At 44.9% G+C, this 21,532-nt stretch overlaps 1 protein-coding gene across 1 annotated transcript in view; it reads left to right on the forward strand.

Annotated features, from left to right (window-relative positions):
• LOC134567947 (fibronectin type III domain-containing protein 7-like) overlaps positions 1-21,532 on the forward strand; it is an 88,681-nt gene that overhangs the window by 9,604 nt on the left and 57,545 nt on the right. Inside the window, exons 4-6 of the mRNA XM_063426116.1 lie at positions 1,888-2,148; positions 2,811-3,065; positions 15,424-15,681. Of these exons, the coding sequence (XP_063282186.1) occupies positions 1,888-2,148; positions 2,811-3,065; positions 15,424-15,681 (774 nt within the window). The remainder of the gene's footprint in view (positions 1-1,887; positions 2,149-2,810; positions 3,066-15,423; positions 15,682-21,532) is intronic.

The raw sequence follows: 21,532 nt of genomic DNA on the forward strand, positions 1-21,532 counted from the left end.
ACTTGAGTTAGGGCATTTATATCATTTTGTGAACAGCACAGACATCTGAGAGGGGGGCAATCTGCTTTAGGTACACTCTGGATCCATACTCTGGATCCATATGGTCTCAAAAGGCAATACAGACCCAGCAAACCAATCTGGCAAATTGAATCGGGCAAGCCCCATATTGACCCTGTAACTTTCCAAAATACCATAAAACCTGTACATGGGGGGGTATTGTTATACTCGGGAGACTTCGCTGACACAAATATGAGTGTTTACAACAGTAAAACTCATCCCGACAATGAAATCACCAGTAAAAATGCAGTTTTTGTGTTTTTGGCGGTTGTAGATGCGTAACAGATTTTGGGGGTCAAAGTTAGAAAAAGTGTTCCGCTGGGTTCTCCTCTCATGAGCTTGGAGCGTTGCCGCGGTTACTACGGCAATGCTCCAAATCTCGCAAGGGTGAACTCTAGCAGCTCCTGAGGCTGCTAGAGATTACTGTCACCACCAGGACAACCAGGGCTTCCCCACCGGACTACCAGGGCTTCCCCACCAGGACCAGCGGGGCTTCCAACAGACCACCAGGGATTACAGGAAATGTTCCCACTCCCAGGCAAAGGTAAGAGTGGGATATAATTATTAATTTAAAAAAAGCATATATTTATTAATTTGCCCTCCTACCCCAACAGACCCCACACCACACAATAGCTCCCCCATACACACACATTGCCCCCATAGACACACACTGCCCCCATATACACATACACTATCCCTCATACAAACACACTACCCCCCCATAAACACACACTGCCCCATACACATCCACTATCCCCTATACACACACTACCCCCATACACACACACTACCCCCCCATACACACACTACCCCCCATACACACACACTATGCCCCTTACACATACACTAACCCCCCATACACACAATTGCCCCCCATACACACACACTGCCCACCCATACACACAAACTACCCCCTATACACACACATTGCCCCCCCATACACACTGCCCACACACACACATATTACCCTTCACACAACCTGCCTCCCACACACACTGTACCCCTCACACACACACTGTACCCCTCATGCATAAACTGCCCCACATACAAACACACTGCACCCCACACACACGCACACACACACACACACACACACACACAAACTACATCCTTCCCAAACACAATGCACCCCTGTACACACACTGCACCACTCACACACACACACACTGCACAACTGTACATGCACACGCACCCCTCACACACACACACTCCACCCCTCACACACACATATTGCACCCCTCACACACACACACACACACACACACTACAACCTCTATCCCGGCAGACCCCAGGTAAGCTGTCAAACTGTTCTTAAACAGTGTGACTACTTACCCTGGGAGGGCACTTCTGGCATCATAACCACTACAACGTAATGTAGTGGTTATTGTGCCTGGAATGTTTCTTTTAATAATCTAACAGTGCCCCTCCCAAGATTAGGGGCTCAGTATATGCCGCAGCGCTGTACATATATACAACCTAGAAAAAAAATTTGACTTGGGGTGCCTTGGAAAAATATGGAAATATTAAGGGCGCCTTGATCCTAAAAAGTTTGGGAACCCCTGTATTAAGGGATTTTTATGCAGATTTGCTTAAAGTTTTAAATTAAGAAATGCAATTTTAATAGAGCTAAATGTGTTAATTTTTAAGTGTTTTCTAAGTTATTTAAGTTTAACATTTTATCTTGTTGTCCACACGCGCTGTATATATTTTTTTTTGTTTTAGCTACAAGAACTTTGTTTTAACTTTATGACTATACTGTGCACATACAGTAGCTTTGTGTTATACAGCTGCCAAAAAGTGTTTGACTCACATGTAAAATATCATTACCAGCACCGTGTGTTCCAACCAATGCCGTGGCCAAGGTAGATTGCTCTGAAAACTATATAAATGTCACCTGGAGTCCCAGCCATGGGGCTGAATCTTACATGGTTACTGCCACAGGAAAGACTGGTGATACACTCTACTGCAACACGACGACCAATGGATGTAGTGTTATGAATTTGCACTGCAGTGATAACTATATGATCTCACTCATTGCTCAAAACAAGGACTGCAGCAGTGATGTGCTCACTGTGGGAAATCTTGATACAGGTAATGTTCAGAGCAGTACTTATATCATATTATATAGTAAAGTAGTTAAAGGGTTACAGCACAATGTAGTGGTTATAATGTCAGGAGTACCCTGGCCTGGTTCCCTGGTAATGGATCAAATTATTTGGTAATGCTTTTCCCTCTTGGTGAGGTCCATGCCGGGTTCAGAGACATTTTGGTGATGCTCTTCCGGCTTCTGCAGAGATGCAGAAGTTGGAAGCCAATTCAACCGCCATTCATTGGCTAAGAAAGTCAGCTGACCACTCTCAGCCAACGAATGGCACACATATTTTATATTAGCTAGTGTGAAACTCCTATTCTGCTCTAGCTGATGATAGCGCAAGAAGTATTATACTACAGGGCCGTTGAATGCTTCAATCTGATTGGTTGAAATTTTGCAAATCATTTTGAGTTTCCAATTCTCACTTCAGTGAATAACCCTGATAATGAAACCCTGAATAGCACTAATACTTGTATAATATGCTGTATCCGTTACCCTCTAGGTACCATAACCAGAAGAAATGAGAGGACAGTGGGAGACTGGTCAGCTAATACATGCACATTTAAATATTATCTTTCTGTTGAACACAGTTATAAACTAAGGATAATGAAACCCTTTTACTTGTGATGGTAACAAGCAATAACCTTTCTCTCTCACACAGTTCCATGCATACCAGATAATGTTGTGGTGGACATTGAGTGCTTAACGAATGAAGCCCTGGTTTCCTGGCAAGACAAGAATAGTTACTACACAGTTGTCGCCCATGATCTTTCTGACAATGAGTTTTCCTGTTCTACCTTTACCAATTCCTGCCGTATTTCTGGTTTGAATTGTGGACAGGAGTATAGCTTTTTGTTGACAGCACAGAACCGGCTATGCAGCTCATCGCAAAGCAATGCCCACAAGACAATGACAGGTCAGTGTCTTTAGCTGTCAAACAATATTTGCCATCTCCCAAGGCTGGTGAAAGTGTTTTTGGCTACAGAGGCGGAGATCTATTTTGCCATCCCTCCCCACTTCACAGTCTCACACAAACACACACACACATACACCTGGTGGAGCTGCAGACCGGATAGGAAGCCCACCAGACCACCAGGGAGCCAGGACACTGGACCACCAGGGAACACCTTACCTCCCACTGCCACGAATCCTCCTCTTACTTAGCCCCCTGTCACCCCTCACTTAGGCCCCTGTCACCCCATTACTCAGCCCCCTGTCACCCCCTCACTCAGCCCCCTGTCACCCCGCCCCCTGTCAGCCCCTCACTCAGTCCCCTGTCACCCACTCACTCAGCCTACTGCCACTCCCTTACTCAGCCCCCTGTCACTCCTCACTCACTCACTCTGCCACCTGTCACCACCTCCTTCCCTCACTCTTTCACCTGTCACCCCTCCTTCCCTCACTCAGCCCCTGTCACCCCCTCACTCTGCCCCTTGTCACACCCTCACTCTGCCCCCTGTCACCCCTCCTTCCCTCACTCAGTCCCCTGTCACCTCCTCCTTCCCTCACACTGCCCACTGTCACTCCCTCACTCTGCCACCTGTCACCCCTCCTTCCCTCACTCAGTCCCCTGTCACCTCCTCCTTCCCTCACTCTGCCACCTGTCACCCCTCCTTCCCTCACTCTGCCACCTGTCATTCCCCTGTCACACCATTACTCAGCTCCATGTCACCCCCTCACTCAGCCCCCTGTCACCCCCTCACTCAGCCCCCTGTCACCCCCGTCTCTCAGTCCGTGACATCCCCTCACTCAGCCCCTTGTCACCCCCTCACTCTGCCCCCTGTCACCCCTCCTACCTTCACTCTGCCCCTTGTCACCTCTCCTCCCCTCACACTGCCCACTGTTACCCCTCCCTCACTCTGCCACCTGTCACCCTCTCCTTCCCTCACTCTGCCACCTGTCATTCCCTAACTCTGCCACCTGTCACCCCATCCCTCTCTCACTCTGCCACCCCCTCCTTCCCTCACTCTGCCACCTGTTACCCCATCCCTCACTCTGCCACCTTGCACCCCTTACTCTGCCACCTGTCACCCCCTCACTCTGCCACCTGTCACCCCCTTTTTACTCACTCTGTCACCCCCTCCCTCCCTGTGCCACCTGTCACCCTCTCCCTCCCACACTGACACCTGTCGCTCCCTCCACACTCTGTCACCTGTCACCCCCTTTCACACTCTGTCACCTCCTTTCACACTCTGTCACCCCCTCACACACTCTATTACCTGTCACCACTCCCTCCCACACTCTGCCACCTGTCACCCTCTTTCACACTCTGTCACCCAACCTCCACACACTGTCACCCAATTTCACACTGTCATCCCCTCCACGCACACACATGCCGTCACCCCCTCGACACACCCTGTCACCACTCCACACACACTGTCACCACACTCCCACACAGTCACCCTGCCACACTCACTTTAACCCCTCCTGATCCTGTCACAATCACCCCCTCCAAACAAACTGCACTCACCTCCCCTTGCTCTGTCACACTCAAATTACCCCCCCACCTTTTCTCTTACTGTCACGCTCCCCACTCCTTTTCCTGTCACACTCCCTCCTCCAACCGAGCCAAACTTAGCCCCAACCCTGTTGCTCTCACCCTTAACCCTGCCACACTCACACTGTCAGTTAACCCCCTTAATCCTGTCACATTCACCTTCCCTTGCCCTATTACTCTCACTCCAATAATGCCATATACACGCCAACCTTGTAATACCTCCCCAACCATGCCACATTCACCCTTACACATTAACAATTTAACCCTGTCATGCTTACCTTCCCTTACCCTGTAACACCCCCTCCTCCAACCATGTCACACTTGCCCTCCCTCATTCTTACACTCACCTGTCTCATTCACCCCCTCACCCTGTTACACTCATCCTGCCACAGTTACCCCTTTACTCAACCTGTTACAGTCACCTCTGAAGACAATCATAATACACACAGAGTTATAAAACATAGCTTCACCATAAACAAAGTGCACAAATGCCTCAGGCAGCCCCCTATATACACAAAACACCACAACCACACACACATACAGTCCCAGAACCAACATACATACACATGCTCACAGAAACATACATTCACATACTTATTGTAAAGTGCTGCGGAATAAGCTGGCGCTATATAAATAATAACTAATAATAATTATAATATTAGGATACTCACTGTCAAAAACACACTCTCGGGCACATACACAGGTAGGCAATGCCAGACACACTCAGAAATACACCGAGCAAGATAAATACACATTGTGACTGCATGTCTGTATCAGTCAATATTTGTGTCTCGGTGCATTAGTGTGTTGTGTGTGTGGGAATGAGCATGTATCATTGTGTATATTTGTGTATTAGTGTTATATGTGTGCATGTATTAGTGTGTGTGTATGTCTGCAATGTGAGGGTGGTATGGGCAATGCAAAGGTTAAAGTTGCAAGCAACATACATAGTATATGTATACATACATACATATACAATACATGAGGAAACACATATATGATAATATACATGTAAAGGATTATAGACTATGTGGGGAAAATATCTATGACATTGTTTTCTTATCTGTAACTTTATTATTTGGTAAATGAGTTTTTAAAAGCCCAACCAAAATGTTCATTTTTGTTTCCAATAACCCCTTCCCACTGGCACTTACATTATGCACGACTGCCAGGCTATACAACCATACCCAGCAATTGTGTATAAATGATTAGCATCATTTCACATTAAATTTGTTTATTGCAAATTATGCCATAACTACAGTCTGATAGCTCACAACGCAGTGGCATAGGGAACCAAGACAATGCATGCCTCTGAAGATGAATACAGAGACTACCTCTCTGTATTCTACGCTGCAAATTTGTCATTCAATATACCTACTGCTCCTTATAAACACACAAGTTTTGTTCACTAATGGTGTTAGTGGGGGCCTCATTTTTTAGTTTCGCCTAAGGCCTTGCCCGACGTGCTGTCCAATAAATACAATAATGTCCTTGGATCCAAACATATCGAGGATAACTAGAAATAAAGAAATAAGCAGTATATTAACCATACCCAGGCACCTATGAAAGATGCGGACGGACATACAATCGAAACCTGCTCGATACTCACCGACCCAGCTGCCGAATGGAATCGTCCGACATACCTAACCTGCCTGCCTATATAGTCGGACAGATGCGTAATGAATGAGTTGAGTAACCACTATCATACACTCCTTTTTTTTTTAAATATCTTATTTTTATTTTTATTTAAGTTTTATGTTGATAACAACGGTCATTATCATATGACCCTGAAGCATCAAACTGGGATACAGAAAAAATGGGAAACATGCATAACATTTAACACAGCCCATATACAGTAATAGTAACATCTTACTATGCTGTTATACCTTCTCCTTTTTCCACCCTTCTAAATGTAATGCACTCCCAGAGGAAAAAAAAAGAAAAAATAGAAAAGAGAAAAAAGAAAAAAAAGAGAGAGGAAAAAAAAAAAAACACACAAAAAGTAAGGTCTATTTGCCATTATTTAGCACTGATGCATATTGGTCTCTTATCTCCAACCACTGGTGCCATCTTCGCTTATATAGGTCTTCTCTACCTTTTAATCGGCTTGCCATTTTTTCATAAATGCTAAAGGAATCAAATCTGCACAAGACCTCTGCTATTGTTGGTGCTTGTTTATATTTCCATTTATGGGCTATTGAAATTTTTGTTGCAGTTAGACAATGAATAATCATAAATTTTTCTTCACGAAGCTGTGTGGGAAATATATGAAGTAAAAAGCACTCTGGTTTAAATGGAATATTAACCTTCAATGCTACCCTAAAAAAATTGTCAATCTCCTCCCATAATTTAATAATACTAGGGCATGACCAAAAAATATGTAATAGAGACCCCTCGTGTTTTAAACATCTCCAACATAAATTGCTCGTCCCCTTGAAAATATATGCTAATTTAGCTGGCACCCAGTACCATCGCATAATAATCTTGCAATAGGCTTCCCAATGGTTAAGACTACTAGAAACCCCTTTAGTTATCCTTAATGCCTGAAACCAACTTGCTATCGGGAATGATTCCTTTAAATCTCTTTCCCATTTTAGAGCATATTCCTGTTTCTTAGGTTCCTCTTGTGTCAAAAGAATATTGTAGCAAAAGGACAAAGCTCTAGTATTAGGCAATCTCCCTGTACATTTTAGAGCAAATGGTGTTAATCACTCGATTTTTTGAATTTTATTTATTTGCAGAATGTTCCTAATTCGTAGGTATGTAAATATTTCCCTAGGTGGTAAAGAATATTCTTTAACCAAGTCCGGAAATGATTTCATACCTGAATCATTATATAATAACCGTATATAGCGTACCCCTAACTGTATCCAGTAATCTAGCTGCAAATCTGAGGTAAAAGCAGAGAGAGTCTGCAAGGGTGCTGCAAATAATACGTCTTGTCCTAAAGAAAATTTAGAAATGGACTCTCTCCATATATGCAAAAGAATTTTTGTAGCTGGAAGCAAGTCTACTGCCTTATTATATACTTTAGTCCCCGACCAGAGAATAGAGGTTAGTGAGCTTTGTGGGAACTGAAAGCTTTCTAATGGTAGCCATAGCGGGCAGGAAGCCCTTTCTAAAGTTAAAAGGCCTTGAGCAAGTATAGTAGCCTTATAATAAATTCTAACATTTGGGATTCCTAAACCGCCTTTAACAAATGGAAGCCACAGTTGGTCTTGCGCAATTCTTGGTGGTTTCCTTTTTATATGTGCATTAATCAATAGCTGAAACTTCCGAAGTATAGTATTTGGGATAGTAATTGGCAGTGTGCGAAAAAGATAAAGAATATGTGGCAAAATCATCATTTTTATTGTTTGTATACGGCCCAACCAAGATATTTCTTTATTCTCCCATGTTTTAAGTTGATAGTCCAGTTTATGTATAAGTGGTAGATGATTTTCTTTTATTATCAACTTATGTGTTGTAGGGAGTTTAATGCCTAAATAAGAGATAGATGTTTTACGCCAGTCAAACGGATATATCGCTTTTAATCGTTGTGTAATATCTATTGGGAGTCCTAGAACCAACGCCTGTGATTTTGTAGAATTATTTTTGTAATATGATATTTGTCCAAATCTTTCCAGTGTGGTGAGTAACTGTGGAATTGATGATTCTGGGTATGATAAGAATAAAAGGACATCATCCGCAAATAAAGCAATTTTTTGTTCACCTATTGGCATAATCACACCTTTAATAGCTTCCTGAGATTTAATATATCTTATTAAGGGCTCCATACAAAGAATAAAAATCAATGGTGATAATGGGCAACCTTGCCTAGATCCATTTGTTATTTGGAATGATCTGGACAGAAAGCCAGAATTATATATTTTGGCCGTAGGTTTAGAATAAAGGGTCATTAAATTACTCAAAAAAGCTATAGGAAACCCCATTCTTATCAAAACGTCTTGCATGTAAGACCAATTTAGGCGGTCAAACGCTTTCTCAGCGTCAAGGGCTAATAATATACCCCTTTGGTTATTAGTTTGTCCCCAAGTGATTAAATTTAGAAAATGGCGAGTATTGTCTCCTGGTTGTCTTGATGGGACAAACCCCGATTGCTCCGGTGAGATCAAATCAAATAACATAGGCTTGATTCGCATGGCTAAAATCTTTGCATATATTTTAATGTCCGTGTTTAATAAAGATATAGGTCTTAAATTAACACTCTCGTTAGGAACTTTGCCTGGTTTAGGCAAAGTGATTATGTGTGCCAGAAGCATTTCTTCTGGTAAAGACCCAGGGATCTTGAGTTGATTAAATAAGTTTGTAAGGTGTGGTGTAAGTTGGGTTTCAAACGTTAAGTAAAAGTTGTTTGGAAACCCATCTGGACCCGGAGCTTTATTTTTAGGAAGTGCATATATCGCCTTTCTTACTTCATTTTCTGAAATTTGTTCACAAAGAGCCCTAATTTGTTGGTCGGATAATCTAGGCATATTAACTTCGTTAAGAAAGGTAGATATTTCCTCTTTTGTAGGCTGGTGCAACGTTATGTCCAATTTTAAATTATATAATTTGTGGTAAAAAGAAGCCAACTCATCTACTACCTCTTGTGGATTATACAGTTTTGTACCATTTGAGTCTAACAAAAATGGTATTTTAGTCTGTAGGTATTGTGTCTTTAATTTACTCGCTAATAGTTTGCCAGCCTTATTACCCTGTAAATAATGGGTCTTTTTAAGTTTTCTCATTTGTCTCTCCATTATATTTATAGACTCCTCTTGCAGTGCTTGTTTAGTACTTGCTATTTGCTTTGTTAGCATTTTTGTGGGGTTTAATTTATTTGCTTTCTCTAGTTCACTAAGCTTATTAAGTAGGTTCCCTTTAGCTTCCACTGCCTTCTTCTTCCTTATCGAACCTGCTTGTATAAATAATCCTCTAAGAACTGTCTTAAGTGTCACCCACTTTGTTACAATACTGAAGGGGTCATGAATATGGTCGTTGTAAAAGAATCTAATTGTTGTACGAATTTTGGAAACTAAATTTGTTTCATTTAAAAGAGATTCGTTGAGTCGCCATATAGTTCTGCCCCTAGCTGCAAATTGTGCTTTAAAAGTAATGACAAGTGGAGCATGATCTGACCAGGTTCTGATTCCTATTTTTGTCTCAGTGACGTTCAGTAATGATATTTTATCCACTAAGCACATATCTATCCTAGAATAAGTGCTATGGACATTTGAATAAAAAGTATAGTCTTTCTCGCCTGGATATAAACAGCGCCATGTATCATACAAATCATATGAGTTAATAAGTTTAGAAAATTTTAAGCTCAAGAGGGTAGTCTGATGTAGTGGGTTCTTGCCATTACTTCTCTTTATGTCCATATTTGGGTCTATTGTACAATTGAAATCTCCACAAATTATAGTTTGACCTTTACACAATGCCTTGATTTTGGAAAATGCTCTACTCAAAAAAGAGATTTGTGAGTTATTCGGGGCATATATCGAGGCTACTGTTATTTGTACTCCATTTAAATTTCCAACCACTATCAGTAGTCTACCTTGCCTATCCTTGTATATTAACTCCTGATTAAATGACCAATCCTCGTGAAACATTATAGCGACCCCTTTTGTTTTATGAGGTGAAAGGGCGTGATATATTTGTGGGTACCTTGTAGGTTTGAAAGTTGGAGGATTTCTTATACAAAAATGTGTTTCTTGAAAGCATATTATTGATGCTTTAGAGTTATTTATCTCCTGTATTGCTACCCGTCTCTTAAACGGGCTATTTAGCCCATTGACATTCATAGACATACATTTAAAGTAGTAAACCATACTCCAAACTAAATTTCTTATTTGCTTTAACCACTAGTGGTCAGAGATATCTCTATAGATAAAGTCTTTTCTGTACTTATTTTGACAAAAAGGTTTTAGCATACCTCTATCCTTTTTTACTTTTTTCCTCACCCAGTTACATATTTTTAATCTCACTATAGACCTTACACAGAAACAAAAAAACAAGAAGGGAAGTTTAAACAGCAAAATCTTAGAAAATTTAGATTGAAAATATAAATAAAAAACTAAATGAAAATGAATAAAATAGGAAATATTTACACAAATTCCCAGAAATGAGAATAATTTTTGGGGCGCAAGGGAAACCATCCCTTCAAGCGTCCTTTAAGGGGGGTCGTGTGGAACGATCCCGTTCTTGAGCCTTAATCTATTCTATCAATGCTGCTTATCGCTATATCAGTATCATTTCTATCTAGTGTATCTACTGTTCTTATCCCCTGCTTTAAAAAAAAAAAAAAAGAAAAAAAAAAAAGGGCACCTCAATATCCTTGTAACAAAACACAGCTAAATACAATCAATGTTTTGCTTATATTAAATTGTCTGATAAACAAAAAAAAAATATATATATATATATTTCAAAATAAGTAAAAGTAAAGAAGTGATTTGGTTCCTGTCAGCCTACTACTTAGTAAGTAAATTTAGTAAGTAAACTGTAATCAATATATAGTCCCTTAGTCTGACTTGCTGCTTTCCTCATAGTAAAACATTATAAGATTTAATATAATCCTGAGTTAGCATGTTAACTTGACAGCTTTACCACACTAAGTTGACAGATTTATCAATGCAGGTACAATTTATTTTCCTAACGGCCTATAACCTTATTTCACAAAGAAATTAACTAACAAATATATTTTAGTGATATAAGCTTAAAAAAATTAAAAAAATTAAAAAAAAAAACAACTTTTTTTTCCAGACTGCTAAACTAACGTCCACTTGACAATTGGATCCAGAATTAACATCTAACAAAATTACTTAGGTTACTCAGACTATCATTTTTCACAGCCTTCAGACCCTCACTTAGTACAGCTCCAGAGAGTTCCCAATTTCCTTTTAGATATTTATAGTGATTAGGTGACCAAAACTAGCAACATATGTAGGAAACAGCAATAATAGCAGCGTCAGTATCCAGGCTGAGGTCTTCTACCCTTAAGGAGGTTGCGGAGATGACTGGCGAGAGGTCTTTTCAGCCACTATCCAATCCTGTCGAATTTTTTGCAGCGATGGCTGGTACAGGGATTTATGTATAGCTGATATCCCTCTATTTTCTTCAGCATTCTGAGTTAACTCTATGCCCCAATCCTTTAAGGTAGCAAAGCCTTCCTCCACATCCTTAATAGTGGTCATTTTGCTGTTGTTCCAAACCAACAGCTTAGGCGGAAAGCCCCATCTGTACTCCATTTTATGATCACGTAGTTGTTTAGTAATATATGAGAACTCTCTCCGCCTGGCCAAAGTTGAAGCTGATAAATCTGCAAATAGCGATATTGCACTGTACGGTGGAGGTAGCGTTGAGATCTCTCTTGTTGCTTTCATAAGCGCCTCTTTGGATTTATAATGGTGAAATCGCACAATTATATCCCTTGGGATTTCTGCTGTGAGGCGGCTTGGTCTCACAGCCGATGTGCCCTGTCCAGTTCCCACATGCTGTCGTTTAGTGCGGGTACAAGAGCCAAACACATGTTCATAATATAGGACTGAATTTGGTCCCCTTTAACAGACTCCGCTACCCCATGAAACCTTATGTTATTTCGGCGGGATCGGTCTTCCCCTTCTGCTAATTTATGCCACAATTTGGCGTTCTCTTCCTCCAACTTATTGAGTTTATCTATCACCTTGTTATGTTCAACACGTAGCTCTTCTGTCCCCCTCTCTAGGCGGTCAGTGCGATCACCTATTTCTGCCAATTCTCGATGTAGCGTTGATGTAATGGTGGTAAAATCTTCTCGGATAGTAACCCTCAGCTCCTGTAATATTTGCTTCAAATACTCTTTAGTCACTTGCCCATCCTCCAAGCTATTTTGTACCTTACATGGGTTAATCGAGCCCTCCGTCTGACCCTCCTGCTGACTCTCTGAATCCGGAGACTGTGTTCTGGGCTGGGAGTCCTCCAGGGTATCATCTTGAGATTGTTTTTGGCGTTCCCTTTTACTATACCTAGTTGGTTTTGTTTGCTTAGCTGGAGACATGTTTAGTTTTGTTAGTTTTTTTTTTTCTTTTCCCTTCCCCCCTCTCTTTTTTCTCTTTTTCCTCTCTCCCCTTTCTTCTCTCCTTTTTCCTGTTTGTTTCGCCCCTTTTTTTTTTTTTTGTTACAGTTTTGATACAGTTACAGTTCTACAAGTTCTCCCAAATATCTCTCAAACGTCCCAGGCGCTGCAACAATGTAACAATTTAGCAGTGTAGCAATGCAGCACTGTTACAGCAGTGTTGTAATGTAGCAAGCAAGCAAGCAGGCAAGCGTGTAGCAAAGTAGCAATGTAACAAGTGCTGTATGAGTTACCTAAATCATAGGACTCTAGCCTCCGGTCTCCGGTCTCGCAGCCGCTCTCCTCAACTCCCCTCAGCTCCCCTCGGCTGCACTCGTGTAGGCTTGTGACAGGCTTGTAACAGGCTTGTACTTGTGAGTTAAAGCTGCTTTAGCGATAGTGATAGAAAAACCGGCGGTGTATCAGTGAGCGGTTGAAGTAGCTAAATCATACGGCTCCAGCCTCCGGTCTCGCAGCAGCTCGCAGCAGCTCGCAGCAGCTCTCCTCAGCTTCTCAGCTCTCCTCATCTACACTCCGACCAGCTTGTGGCAGGCTTATGCTCGTGAGTTAAAGCTTCTTAAAAGAAAGTCGGCAGTGTAGCAATGAGCGGTTAGAGTAGCTAGGAGTTTAACAGATAGGAGGGTTCGTATCCAGAGGACAATTTTAAAGGGCTTTAGCTTTAGCTAAACGAAAAAAAAACTTTTAGCGATACATTCCACGCTTCACTTGGCTCTACAAACGGAGCACTCACTCCATGCGTCCGTCTACGCCGGAAGTCAAGCACGCCCCCCAATACGAATGTTTCCCTCCTGACGAGTGTAACACCGACATAAACACTCTAGTGAACGTGTAAGAACCGACCCATGTGCATGCAACAAAAAGGAACCCATAGCACTGGCACAAATCTCCAAATAATAGTTGCTCCAATCCTAACCTCTCTACCACTTAATTTTTACAGCAAAGTATATCCTTCCTAAAAAAGGGGTGACTAAGCTCTAGAACCTTTGCTGACCCAGAGAGCTGCATAAAAACACACTAAAAAGGACACCCAGAACAGGATTGCCTTAAATGGTGAAAAGCAAATAGCAGGCAGGATCCCACCTATGTCTACCAGCAAGTGCACATTTACAGTATGCCAAACGACCGCCATCATTTCACGTCTCCAACCATGCAATACCCATTGAACCACAAATGCTTTAGTCACGTCTTCCCAACCCCATGAAGTGCATCAAAATTGAAAGAGCTGACATGTCCTGTTCCATGGACACGGATGTCCCACAATGCCGCAAGTCAGAAAGAAAGGCTAAAGTGGATGACAATCTACCTTCCGAAGAAGACCAACCAAATTCTTCTACCGTCCATAAAATCCATTGTTCCCAGTGCTGTGCGTACAGACGTCCCATACGCGCCCCTGGTGGATGTTCGACCATCACTCCGTTTCCTCAGGCATGTGACCGCACGCTCTGATGTGGCATCATGCCCAGCGGGAAGAGAGGCTGTATGGCTCAAGGACCTTACCAGCAATCTGGCGCCATCTTGAGGCCTTGCACCGACCCCAGATCTGGAAATTTTACACCTGGCACTCTCCCGGATCTTCTCCTCGCTGCAGTTGCCAGGATTTCAGTGCTCAAACCAGCCTCAGTCGGTTCAGGACTCCTGGAGCTGCTCTGGTTTGCTCTTGGGCTGGGCCTATCTGCTCATAGGTGAAACCACAATTTGTCCCAATCCGCCATGTTCTCCTGAGCCCTCCATGACACCTCGTATTAAGGAAGCATATTCTCATCAGTTGTCCTATGGAAAGTCTGGTAATTTCCCCAAAATTCCCTGCTTCCAAATGTCAAACCAACTGTATACATTTGGTTTCTATGCCAACCCCTCAGGGTAGCAGTTATGCTCCCCCACCCTCCCAATCCAATAAGGTGGGACTGAAGCACAGCTGGACTGCCCTTTAGGATAGAGCAAGAGACAGGTATGTGATGTAGAGGTTACTCTGTGAGGCCATAAGCTTTCCGGAAGAGATGGGTTTTAAGACACTTTTTAAACGATTGAAAACTAGGGGAGAGTCTGATGGTGGTAGGCAGGCTATTCCAAAGGAAAGGAGCTGCCCGCGAGAAGTCCTGCAAGTTTGAGTTGGCATTACGTGTGCGAGCAGTGGGCAGGAGAAGGTGGTGGGCAGAGTGGAGAGACCGAGCAGGGGCATACCAATAGATCAGTGAAGAGATCAAATGTTTATTGTACTTACACTGTTCCTTTAAGTATTCAAATCTGTTGCAATTGAATATTTACGTGTCCTGTGTCTGAAATCATTGTATCTTCTATCACCTATTTAAATATGATCAACCACACTATATGTTCCTGCAAAATAAGACAAACTTCTCTTATTTCTTCTATCTTTCAAATAGTTGTAGCTATCTATCTATCTATCTCATTCTTCCACATTCCATTTACAGTTCACAAATTTCCACTTGGAAGTCAATACAGAATTTGTTGTCCACAGTGATACTAGTGTGTAGAAAATGATATCCATATGGTTATTGGGCAGCTCAAAAAAAAAAAAAAAAAAAGGATTAAAGAGTGGTGGATTACGTAATTTACTAGAAGATGTAATTGGTGAATATTTAGTAATACATGTAGAGATAAAAGAGATATTGAAAATGAAATTGTATTCGTGATCTGTAATTTCTGCCCTGGTTTTTAACACAGCTCCGTGTCAGCCCCAAGATCTTACCCAAAGCTTAGACTGTGAAGGCAATATTGCCTCTTTATCTTGGTCAGCAAGCAGAGGGGCAGTTTATTACTTGGCCACTCTCTCTGGAAATGGGACAACAATTTATTTCAACACAACAGACACCAACTACTCATCCTCTGCCTTGACCTGTGGTCAGAGTTACAACACATCAGTGGTCGCCTTGGACAACAAGTGCAGGAGCATCTCATCTGCTACAACCACTTTTGATACAGGTAACAATATTGCCCAGATAATTTACAGGGCTTCCCAAGTTAATGTGCTAAAATTAACTGAACTAAACAAGTGCAGGAGTGCCTAATTTTCTACAACCATGCTGCAAACAAGTAACAATATTGGCCAGATAATGTTGTATTGGATGTTTATGGAAGCTAAAAAGAAAGCCTACTATGTTATTGTGGCAAACCTAGCCACTTCTGGACTGTGATATGTAGAGGTTGTCCATAGGCTGTAAGGGGGGACTGTATCTTCTATATTGTGCGTGAACCGTTCGCATGCTGGCAGCCCTAAGCTACCAGCATGCAAACCCTTCGTTTGACGAATTGCGGCCAGCCGGGCCGTTCGCCAACCGAACACGGGCTCCCCAGGTGGACCACACACTTAGAAGTCGTGTGGCGCTCGTTAACCGATTGCAACAATGTTGCAATCGGTAATTAAAGGCTCTCCTAGGTGGCCGTCGTTCGACTACCGACCATGCGGCGGTCGGCCATCTTGGATCCTTTGTCTCTCCAGCGTTGTTCGGTCGTCGAGCGCCTGGTACTAAAAACGGCTACTCAATGATACGAACACCGCTGGACTTCCAGAGCGTTCGGGAGTTCCGCTCCTTCATCGCATTGTGTTCCCCATCGGTGTTCGGTAGTTTTAAACCGAACTCGATGGCTAAGTGTATATTATGCGGCGTTCGGTCAGTTCAGCTGGGAGCTGAGCGGTATTCTCCCAAAAGATGCGCTCAGGTCCCAGCTATCTGCCGAACATTCGGTCATTTAAATCTGCCGAATAAAATGTGAAAACCGTATTTTAATACAGATTGTCAGTTCTGCTGCACGAGGGGATAATCCACTTAATCGTCCATTTTAGTGGGAGTATCCTTTTCGTGCAGCACAGCCTGTTGGGAAAATTACATTGCATGATGGGAGAAATCCCCTGGATTTACTGTATGGAAACACCCTTGCATGGGGAACTGTATAAATATGCCAGCTGTGAATAAAGCCAGTTAGTTGACTCCCAAACTGTGTTTCGTCCGGCTATTGGGAGGATTTGGGGACGTGTCTTACTTTTCAGCGCTGACTGTGGATTTACCTGTGAAACCAGCGGAGATTGGGGATTTTAACATTGCCCTCCGCTACAATTGGTGGCAAGCGACGGGATCCGACCTTACAGCCGAAAAAGCGCAATTCGTACAAAATTACAACTGCCGAATGAGAAAAGGGAATGGCAAGCAGAATTCAACGAAAGAACCGACTGCCGAAGTGAATGGAGACGGATTATTCTAAACTAAAGAAACAGACGTTAAAGGAACTACTGGAAGCCAGGGGTAAAGTAGCCAGCAGCAAAACCAAGGCAGTACTAATTGCCGAGCTGATGGAGGGAGACCAAGCCCGCAGCGCTACACCCCCAGCAGTCATGGAAGAAACTCTCTACGAGAGAGAAATGAGGACCAGGCTAGCATTTCTGTTGCAGCCTGTATCGGATGCCATGATGAACCTGGTGATGGCAAATGTGCAGGAATACGTAATGGCACACAGCCCGCAGCACACCCTGGTTCCAGCAGAGTCCGCCACCGGGTCCCTCTACAACCCGGTAAAGCCCAAGATCCCGTACCAGGCCTTCAAAGCATTTTGCGAGGAAAAGGATGAGATTGATGGGTACTTGCAGGATTTTGAGAGACTGTGTGATTTGCATGAGTTAGAGCGGACAGTATGGGTGCAACTGCTAGCAAGCAAGCTAGCAGGTCGGGCAGCCGAAGCCTACCGTGCTGTGCCCAGTGAGGACAGCAAGGATTATGAGAAGGTGAAGCGAGCCATCTTAGAGAGGTATGCCATTACTCCAGAGGCAAACCGACGCAAGTTCAGACACTTGCGCAAACCAGAGCGAGATTCGCACGCTGAATGGGCGCACAAACTGGATCAAGCCTCCCAAGGGTGGATACAAGCCAGCCACGCCACTACCATGGAGGAATTGCGCCAGCTGATGTTGCTGGAGCAGTTTTTTAATGGACTATCTCCTGAGACACAAGAATGGGTGCGGGACAGGAAACCCCTCACCCTAACTGAAGCAGCTAGATTGGCCGACCAACACTTTGATGCACGGAGACACCAGGGACCTATAGTCAAAAGCTACTCCCGACCCACAGGACTACCTAGCGCTATACCACCTCCAGCGCACACAGCCGCCCCGTTTCGTCCATCCCAAGGGAATTTACCTCCACCTTCCAGATATAACGGGCGGGCCAACATCCAATGCCACTCCTGCAAACAATGGGGGCATATGGCTCGGGAATGTACCCAAAACCGTGGCAAGCCCACCTGGAATCAGGGGCGCCCAAACCCGGTGCCCAGGGCTGCTGCCCACCATTATCAGAGGGAACCAACCACTCAGGAATTGTGGAGTGTTCATGCGGAGGAACCCCTGGGTATATTGCATGAAGTAATGTCGGTCCGAGCCACCGATAACCGGCAGCATCACCGACAGCTGGTAACCCTTGAGGGGAAAGAGGTTCAGGGACTGCGGGATTCGGGAGCTACCTTAACCCTGATAGCACCCCATTTGGTATCCGAGGGAACGCATACTGGCGGATCTGTGGCAGTCCGGGTAGCCGGGGGAGATGTATACCGACTACCCACTGCGAAAGTACATTTGAACTGGGGTGCGGAAGAGGGAACAGTAGAAGTGGGACTAATGCAGAATTTACCGGCAGATGTTGTTCTGGGGAATGATTTGGGCCAGATGACCTCTGCTTTTGTTCCACAGGCTCCCTACCAGGAAGCCCATCCAGTAACCACACGGCAACAGGCTCGCACCATGGCTCCACCAACGCACTCTGAGGCTCAGGTAAGAGACCAAGACCCCCACCCGACACGTTTATCCTGGGATACCCCGACTAAGTTTGAGGCCGAGGTAAAGTCAGACCCCACGCTACAGATATACAGGGACCGGGTACACACCGATCAGGCAGGGTCAGAGGGGGAGCGATACATGTGGGAGAAAGGGCTACTGTATCGCATTGCTGAACGTGAAATTGGAGGGTCAGTCACAGTAACGACTAAACAGTTAGTGGTACCCCAGAAGTATAGGCAGGAATTGCTTAGGATTGCACACGACATTCCCCTGTCTGGCCATCTAGGGATGACCCGTACTCGATATAGGTTGACCCACGCTTTCTTCTGGCCCGGGATTTCTAAGGACGTGAGGCAGTACTGCACGTCATGTGACATCTGCCAGCGGGTAGGCAAGCGGGGCGACCGACATAAAGCCAAACTCTGCCCCCTTCCCATCATAGAAGAACCCTTTAGTCTGGTGGCCGTAGATATAGTGGGGCCCTTGCCAACACCTAGCCCCTCCGGGAAAAAGTACATCTTAACAGTAGTAGACTATGCCACCCGATATCCCGAGGCTATAGCCCTCTCCAACATTCATGCCGAAACAGTGGCAGAGGCCCTAATTAAGGTATTCTCCCGGGTAGGGTTTCCCCAAGAGATCATATCCGATAGGGGCACCCAGTTTACCGCCGAGGTCACCCAGCAATTATGGAAACTCTGTGGCATTAAGCCTATAGTAAATTCAGCGTACCACCCCCAGTCCAATGGCCTATGCGAAAGGTTTAATGGTACGCTGAAACAGATGCTCCGCACATTTGGAGAGGCCCATAGAGACTGGGAAAGGTTCCTACCCCATTTACTGTTCGCGTACAGAGAAGTACCCCAAGAGTCCACAGGGTTTTCCCCGTTTGAACTGCTGTTCGGGAGGAGGGTACGGGGCCCGCTAGACTTAATTCGGGAGCACTGGGAGGGGGAGATTAGTCCCGATGGGACACCTATTGTATCTTACGTGCTGGAGTTTAGGGATCGACTGGAGGCACTAACTCAGGCCGTGCGCACCAATCTCCAGGCAGCCCAACAACGCCAGCGCCGCTGGTACAATAGGGGGGCCAGAGACCGCAGCTTTCAAGTAGGACAAAAGGTTTTGATTTTAAAACCAGTCCGCACAGACAAGCTGCAGGCCATCTGGCAGGGCCCATACCAGGTGGTGGAACAGAAGTGTGACACCACCTATGTGATTGGCCCCTGCTCAGGGGTAGGGAAAAGACGCATGCTCCACGTGAACATGCTCAAACCCTACCATGAGAGGATAGAGGATGTGACGGCGATATGTGCCTCTGCCTTGGAGGATCAAGAGAATCTGCCCCTACCTGACCTCTTAGAACCAGAGACACAGACAGAGCCCTCCAAGGGGGTTCAACTGGGGGAGCGGCTAAGCCCTCAAGAGCGTGCCCAGGTACAGGCGCTGATTGTAGCTAAGGGGGCTACCTTCTCCAATTTACCTGGGTACACTCCGCTGGCCACCCACCGAGTTGAAACCCAGGGACAGCTACCGATGCGGCAGGCTCCATATCGTGTCCCCGAATCAGTGAGGGCACATATGAAGACTGAACTGGACGAAATGTTGCAGCTAGGGGTTATCGAGCCCTCCGATAGCCCCTGGGCATCGCCGGTAGTGCTGGTACCTAAGAAAGACGGCACGACGCGTTTCTGCGTCGACTACCGGAGGCTAAATGACAAGACCGTGTCTGATGCCTACCCGATGCCCCGGATAGACGAGCTGCTAGATAAGATGGCCCGTGGCCAGTATCTCACTACCATCGATTTGTGTAAGGGATACTGGCAAATTCCCCTAGCTGATGATGCCATCCCCAAGTCGGCCTTTGTCACCCCGTTTGGCCTGTACCAATTTCGGGTCATGCCATACGCCCCTTTCAGCGGATGGTAGATCGGCTACTGGACGGTTTCCAAGGTTATGCATGTGCGTACTTAGACGACTTTGCCATATTTAGCCAGACCTGGGAGGAACACTTACAGCATATAGGGGCCATCCTAGATCGTATTGGGGAGGCAGGGCTAACCCTGAAACCCAGCAAGTGCCATATTGGGATGGCAGAGGTGCAGTATTTGGGTCACCGGGTGGGGTGTGGACAGCAGAAACCCGAGCCGGCTAAAATTGAAGCTGTGGCCAAGTGGCCTACCCCCAGGACCAAAACTCAAGTGTTAGCCTTCCTAGGTACCGCAGGGTACTATAGAAAATTCGTGCCCAATTACAGTGCCCTGGCCAAACCCCTGACTGACTTGACCTGCAAGAACCTTCCCCGACAGGTTGTCTGGGCCCCAGAGTGTGAGCAGGCATTCCAACAACTCAAAACTGCTTTGACTAATGCTCCTGTACTTGCCGCTCCTGATCCAACTAAAAGATTTCTTGTTCACACAGACGCTTCAATGTTTGGATTGGGAGCAGTGCTAAGCCAAGTAGGAGCAGATGGCGGAGAACATCCCGTAGCTTACCTGAGCCGAAAGTTGTTACCCCGGGAAGTAAGCTACGCCGCCATCGAAAAAGAATGCCTGGCCGTGGTGTGGGCCCTCAAAAAGTTGCAACCTTACTTGTATGGACAACCCTTTTCCCTACTCACAGATCACAACCCGTTGGTATGGCTGAACCGTGTGGCTGGGGACAATGCCAGGCTGTTGCGCTGGAGTTTGGCGCTACAGCCCTTTGACTTTACGATCCATTATCGCCCAGGGAAGCAAAACGGTAACGCCGACGGGTTATCTAGACAAACTGAACTTGAAAAATGATCTGTGAGTACTCCCCCGGACATCCCCAAGCCGATCCGTTGGGATCAGACTGTGTATGCCGGCTTGGTTCTGGGGGAGTATTGTGGCAAACCTAGCCACTTCTGGACTGTGATATGTAGAGGTTGTCCATAGGCTGTAAGGGGGGACTGTGTCTTCTATATAGTGCGTGAACCGTTCGCATGCTGGCAGCCCTAAGCTACCAGCATGCAAACCCTTCGTTTGA

Source organism: Pelobates fuscus, chromosome 7, assembly GCF_036172605.1.
Source record: "Pelobates fuscus isolate aPelFus1 chromosome 7, aPelFus1.pri, whole genome shotgun sequence".
NCBI lineage: Eukaryota > Metazoa > Chordata > Amphibia > Anura > Pelobatidae > Pelobates > Pelobates fuscus.